Source organism: Otolemur garnettii, unplaced genomic scaffold (assembly GCF_000181295.1).
Source record: "Otolemur garnettii isolate 467f Iridium unplaced genomic scaffold, OtoGar3 scaffold00145, whole genome shotgun sequence".
Taxonomy (NCBI): domain Eukaryota; kingdom Metazoa; phylum Chordata; class Mammalia; order Primates; family Galagidae; genus Otolemur; species Otolemur garnettii.
Genome location: NW_003852540.1, coordinates 4,278,018 through 4,284,755, shown reverse-complemented (window position 1 = coordinate 4,284,755; position 6,738 = coordinate 4,278,018). Strand labels below are relative to the sequence as shown.

Genomic DNA, 6,738 nt, shown 5'->3' with positions numbered 1-6,738 from the left:
GCCACCTTAGGTGTACGTGGCTGGCGCCTTAGCCGGTTGAGCTATAGGCGCCGAGCAAGACCCCATTTCTTAATAAAAGGAAAATTCCTTTTTCTGGATTCCTTTTAGGGAATCCAGAAGTAGCAATCCTAAACCAAAGAAGAAAGATGTTCATGCGTCCTTGGTGTTGGAAGACACTCACCTTCCAGGGAATGTTGGCTTTCCAGCAGCGCCAGGCTTCACTCAGGTGCTGCAAGATTGTACGGGCCTTGTTCTGTTTGATCCCCTCAGGCATCATGTCCAGAATGTCATGCATCACAGCTGCTCTAAGCTCAAGGTCAAAATGTGACTCCACTCGCTGCTTTGTTACTGTCTTTGCCACACCCTTTGAGTGTCGGCCTAGAAATGAAGTGACCCAAGGTGATTATAAGTAAGATCCCTGGCTTGGCATAGGTAGCTCAAGCAGCTAGGGCACCAGCCAGCCATGTATATTGGAGCTGGCAGGTTTGAATCCAGCTCAGGCCTGCCAAACAACAATGACAGGTACCATTGTGGCAGGCACCTATAATCCTAGCTGCTTGGGAGGCTGAGGCAAGAGAATTGCTTAAGCCCAGGAGCTTGAGGTTGCTGTGAGCTGTGATGGCCACAGCACTCTACCCAGGGTGATGGCTTGAGACTCTGTCTCAAATAAAAAAAAAGTAAGATCCCTGGCCAGGCACAGTGGCTCATACCTATAATCCTAGCACTCTGGGAGGCTAAAGTGGAAGGATCCCTTGAGCTCAGGAGTTCAAGACCAGTCTAAGCAAGAGTAAGATCCTGTTCTCTACTTTAAAAAGTAGAAAAATCAGCTGGGCATTGTGGTGGGCACCTATGGTCCCAGCTACTCAAGAGGATGAGGCGTGGTTACCTTAAGCCCAGCAGTCTGATGTTGCTGTGAGCTAGGCTGACACCAGACTACTCAAGCCTGGACAACAGGCAACAGTGTGAGATTTGGGGAGTGGGGTGAGGGATGGGGTCGCAAGGTTTCTAGTTTTTAGTAGGAGTCTCTACCTCCATGTACCTCATGAACCATGGATATAGAGAAATTGTTAAGTATTAAAAAGCATTCATGTGTCCAGCATGTGCAAAAAGACAAGCTATCTCAATCAAAACTAAGCTTCTCAGGAATTTCCACTCCTATAAATACATGACCACCTCAAGGCCCCAGAGAAAAGTCCAAGAAATAGAATCCCAGTTCAGACTCATCTGAGAAAGGGACCTAGAGGCAAGCCAGAAGAAAGTGGTTCTCATATAAGGGCAGGAGGCAGAGGAGAAACACACATGATCTACCCTAAGAACAATGACCGAAGTCACTTACCTTCAAATTGCCGAGCCAGGAGGTTACCCAGCCATCGTTCCAGCAAAGGAGTAATACCGCGCATGAAAAACAGCCAGACTCTCCAACCAGCAGCCCAGAAGCCACAGCCAGGGCCCTTCCCTACAGGGCCCTATGATATCAAGCAGAAGTCAAGAACATAAGTTAGCAATTCATTTAGACAACACTAGAAAACTAGGCAGAAGTGGGGCAAGAGGAACACATCTATGGCAGTGGAGGGGAAAAAGGAAAAACTCTGGGACCCTCACATCTAACAAGGAGGTAATGAGAAACTTCAAGGCAAAAACCAGGAACTGAGATTTCCCATGTGCACTTAAAAGGTAAGTTTTGGGAGGAAGTACAGACATTCACAAGGTGAGAACAATAATGACAGACTTATAGCCTCTCTCCAGATATGTTCTGAAAAGTGTCCTGATTAGATATAAAAATAAAGAACTAAGAAAGTCAGCCAATGAGGACAGGGTCTCACCGTGTTGAAGCGATAATAGATGAGATGCTTCAGGTCCTTACACATGCGAATCTGTCGCATCAGTTTGTATTTGTATCGATACATGCCAGTCAGCTGCCCCACATGGGCAAATATATACTGCAATCCATCTGCCAGCTGCAACACAATTGCCCCATCAGACCTGGAGCTTCAGCTAGCTCCACTGTTAGCACAGCCTTCATCCAGCTTCCCCCCTTGGGCCAGGGTCGGGAGTACCTCGCCTCACCTGGAAGGCATCCACATTGCCTAATCGATACTGCACATGACTATCCACAACCAGCTTAGTCAAACGCAGAACTTCTCGACACAGATGGAAAGCATTCCCAAAACGAGATTTCTTTCTTTCCTGGAGAAGATTCAAACAGAACATTAATGGACCCATGTGGATGTTTGCCTTGATCAGGGGCCAGAGCAAAATTATCTGTTCATCCTTCAAGCCCAGGAGAGAGACCCCAATGCAGGCACCTTTGTGGTGAGTGTCTTGACAGGCTTGAGGTTGAAGTTGTAGTCCAGGTGAAGGTAATTGAGGTTTTTACGGTGAATGAGAAGGTTGAGCATGTTGTAGCCTTGGCGGCAAACCTGTAGCCCCACCTCCACCCAGTCCAGCTTCGTGGACTGAAAAAATTTAGTGGCTTTGAAGGAGCGGAACAGATACCTAGGGAGGAGAATAAAAGTTAGCCTACTTATAATCTCCAGAAGTCTGAGCAGGGGCCCTTGGGAATTTTACCTCTTTTTTTGGGCCTTAGGGGGCCGATGCTTCAGGGCATTCAGTACATAATACTTAAGCAGCTTCTGGTAGGAGACCCTCACTTTCACAGGCTGCCCAGCTGGACAATGCTCTCGATACCTGAAAAACAAGCCCACCAGCGTTTGCCTATCTCTTCCTCCAGTCACTCTGGTAATGCATGCCCACCTAATTGGAGTCTTTTCTCCTATACATTCACTATCACCTCCTTCCAACCCCCTGCCCCAGGTAGAAGTCTTACCAATTCTTAACAAGGGGTATGTCCAGGGCCCGACGGGTACGGCCAGAGCGTAGGTTGAAGGGCCTTGGAGCCCAGAGTAGGGCAATACCATTGGCTGTATTGTCTGTATAAAGGGGTGTGTCCTTCAAGAAAGGCTCCACAAACTCTGGGAGCTCAAATTCCTCATCATCATCTGGCAATGGTTCCTGGCTCTGAAAGAGGAACCCCCACAAGAGTTCAGCTCCTGCTGAATTAAGCAAAGACTGAGATGAAAGAGAAATTCTCTGGGGCCAAGCAAAGTGGCTACACTGGCCATGGAAACTGGGCTGCCTGACAAGAGAAGCCCTAATGGGACAGGAAACAGGGAGCAGGGGAGCAAAGAACAAGCCAGGACCAACAAGCAAAGCAAGCATCACTACTCACACCCCAACTGGCTCACCACCAAAAGCCTCCCAAAGGAGACCCAGTACCATAGGAGGTAAACACTGCAATCACTTCCCAACCAAGTTCCAAAAACTGAGCTTAGGGAAAGAGGTCTGTTCATATTAAGGACAAAATGAAATATAGGTAACAATGAAAACATTATGCTGAGAACCCAGTCACAAAAGACCATAGTGCATGATTCCATTTAAATAAAATGTTCAGAATAGGTAAATCACAGAGACGGAAGGCAATTGTCTAGGGAAGCTAAACAACTACTAGGAAAGAAAAGGGATTGCTCAGGGTTTCTTGTTGGGGTAATGAAAATGTTCTAAAATTACAGGGGGTGACCGATGTATACTCTTGAGACTAAACTAAAAATCACTGAACTATACTTCTTTTTTTTTTTTTTTTGTGACTGAGTTTCATTTTGTTGCCCTCGGCAGAGTGCCATGCATCACAGCTCACAGCAACCTCAAACTCCTGGGCTTGAGTGATTCTCTTGCCTCAGCCTCCCAAGTAGCTAGGACTACAGGTACCCACCACAACAGCTGGCTATTTTCAGAAGAGGTCTCACCCTGGCTCAGGCTGGTCTCAAACCTGCCAGGTCAGGCAATCCATCCGCCTTAGCCTCCCAAGTGCTGGAATTACAGGTGTGAGCCACGGTGCCCAAACTTTTTTTTTTTTTTTTTTTTTTTGAGACAGTCTCACTGTGCCACTCCTCGTAGAGTGCTGTGGCGTCACAGCTCACAGCAACCTCAAACTCTTGGGCTTAAGTGATTCTCTTGCCTCCTAAGGCTGTGGCTGGGACTACAGGCACCTGCCACTCTGCCTGGCTATTTTTTGTCCTAGTTGTCATTGTTGCTTAGCAACCCCAGGCCAGGTTCCAACCTGCCAGACCCAGTGTATGTGGCCGGCGCCCTAACCACTGAGCTACAGGCACCGAGCCCATACACTTTAGTATTTTTTTAATTAAATCATAGCGGTATACACTAATGCAATCATGGGGCACAATGTGCTGGCCTTATATACAATCTGAAATATTTTCATTGAACTGGTTAACACAGAATTCACTGCACCTTCTTAGTTATTGTGTTAAGACATTTATATTCTTTTTCTTTTTTTTTTTTTTTTTTGAGACAGAGCCTCAAGCTGTCACCCTTGGTAGAGTGGCATGGCATCACAGCTCATAGCAACCTCCAACTCGTGGGCTCAAGCAAGTCTCCTGTCTCCACCTCCCAAGTAGCTGTAATTACAGGCGCCCACCACAATGCCCAGCTATTTTTTGGCTGCAGCCGTCATTGTTGTTTGGCGGGCCCAGGCTGGATTCGAACCCACCAGCTCAGGTGTATGTGGCTGGCACCTTAGCCGCTTGAGCCACAGGCGCTGAGCCAAGACATTTATATTCTATACTTAGTAAATTTAACACATACCCTTGTAAAATGCACCATAGGTATACACTTTATTTTTTAAGACCAGGATCTCTGCTCGGCACCTGTGGCTCAAGTGGCTAGGGCGCCAGCCACATACACCCAGGGTGGCGAGTTCGAATCCAGCCCAGGCCCGCCAAACAATGACGGCTGCAACCAAAAAATAGCTGAGCATTGTGGCAGACGCCTGTGGTCCCAGCTACTCGGGAGGCTGAGGCAAGAGACTTGCTTGAGCCCAGGAGTTGGAGGTTGCTGTGAGCTGTGATGCCACAGCACTCTGCTGAGGGGGACAGCTTGAGGTTCCTGTCTCAAAAAAAAAAAAAAAAAAGGCCAGGGTCTCACTCGGCACCTGTGGCTCAAGTGGCTAAGGCACCAGCCACATACACCTAAAGTGGTGGCCTTGAATCCAGCCTGGGCCCAACAAACAACAATGCCAGCTACAACCAAAAAATAGCCAGGCATTGTGGCAGGTGCCTGTGGTCCCAGCTACTTGGGAGGCTGAGGCAGGAGACTTGCTTGAGCCCAGGAGTGGGAAGTTGCTGTGAGCTGTGATGCTATAGCACTCTACCCAGGGGTACAGCTTGAGTCTCTGTCTCAAAAAAAAAAAAAAAAAGACCAGGGTCTCACTCTGTCACCCCAGACTGGAGAGCAACAGCATGATCACAGCTCATTGTAACCTTGAACTACCCGGCTCAGGTGATCCTCCCACCTCACCCTCTTGAGCACTCTACCGAGGGTGACTTAGTAGGTAAGACTACAGGCATATGTCACCATGCCTAATTTTTTTTTTTTTAAACAGAGTTTTATCATGTCCCCCTCGGTAGAGTGTTACAGCAACCTCAAACTCTTGGGCTTGGCTCAGCGCCTGTGGCTCAAGTGGCTAAGGCGCCAGCCACATACACCTAAGGTGGCGGGTTCGAATCCCCAGCCTGGGCCCACCAAACAACGATGGCTTCAACCAAAAAATGGCCAGGCGTTGTGGCGGGCACCTGTAGTCCCAGCTACTTGGGAGGCTGAGGCAGGAGACTCGCTTGAGCCCAGGAGTTGGAGGTTACTGTGAGCGTGATGCCATGGCACTCTACCCAGGGGGATAGCTTGAGGCTCTGTCTCAAAAAAGAAAAAAAAAAACCTCTTGGGCTTAAGCAATTCTCCTGCCTCAGCCCCCAAATAGCTGGAACTACAGGTGCCCACTTACAACACATGGCTATTTTTTGTTACAGTTGTCATTGCTGTTTAGCTGGCCCAGGCTGGGTTTAAACCCATCACCCTTGTTGCATGTGGCCAGCACCATAACCACTGTGCCATGGGCGCCAAGCCAACCATTTTTTAAAATTTTTTAATTGTTTAATTCATTGTAATTGTCATTGTTGTTTGGCAGGCCCAGGCTGGATTCAAACCTGCCAGCACTGGTGTATGTGGCTGGCGCCCTCAGCTGCTGAGCTACAGTAGCTGAGCCTTCATTATTATTTTTTTTGGAGACAAAGTCTCATTATGTCACCCTCAGTGGAGTGCTGTGGTGTCACAGCTCACAGCAACCTCAAACTCCTGGGCTTAAGCAATTCTCTTGACTCAGCCTCCCAGTAGCTAGAACTATAGGCACCTGTCACAACACCCGGCTATTTTTTGTTGGAGTTGTCATTGTTGTTTAGCTGCCCCAGGTTCAAACCTGCCAGCCTCAGTGGACGTGGCTAGTGCAGTAACCACTGTGCTATGAGTGCCAAGCCTTTTATTTTTATTTTTGTAGAGACAGGGGTCTCACTATGTTGCCCAAGCAGGTCTTGGACTTTTGGCCTCAGGAGATCTTCCTGCCTCAACATCCCAAAGTGCTGGGTGTGAACCACCTTGCCCAGCCTGAATTGTGTATTTTAAATAGGTAATTTATATGATGTTAATTATTTCAAAATAAGGATTAAAAAAACAATAAAGCCAGGAATGGTGGTGGCTCATGCCTGTAATCCTAGCACTCTGGGAGGCTGACGCGGGGGGGATTGCTTGGCTCAGGAGTTTAAGACCAACCTGATCAAGAGTGAGTCCTCATCTCTATTAAAAATAGAACTTATGGCTTGGCACCTGTGGCTCAAG

General features: G+C 47.9%; 1 protein-coding gene across 1 annotated transcript in view; it reads right to left on the bottom strand.

Moving 5' to 3' along the window:
* Nucleotides 1-6,738, bottom strand: part of PRPF8 (pre-mRNA processing factor 8) — a 52,685-nt gene that overhangs the window by 41,609 nt on the left and 4,338 nt on the right. Inside the window, exons 9-15 of the mRNA XM_003799095.1 lie at nt 2,828-3,018; nt 2,569-2,688; nt 2,307-2,496; nt 2,068-2,187; nt 1,824-1,958; nt 1,337-1,466; nt 182-378 (exon numbers count right to left, since the gene is read on the bottom strand). Coding sequence (XP_003799143.1) covers nt 182-378; nt 1,337-1,466; nt 1,824-1,958; nt 2,068-2,187; nt 2,307-2,496; nt 2,569-2,688; nt 2,828-3,018 — 1,083 coding nt within the window. The remainder of the gene's footprint in view (nt 1-181; nt 379-1,336; nt 1,467-1,823; nt 1,959-2,067; nt 2,188-2,306; nt 2,497-2,568; nt 2,689-2,827; nt 3,019-6,738) is intronic.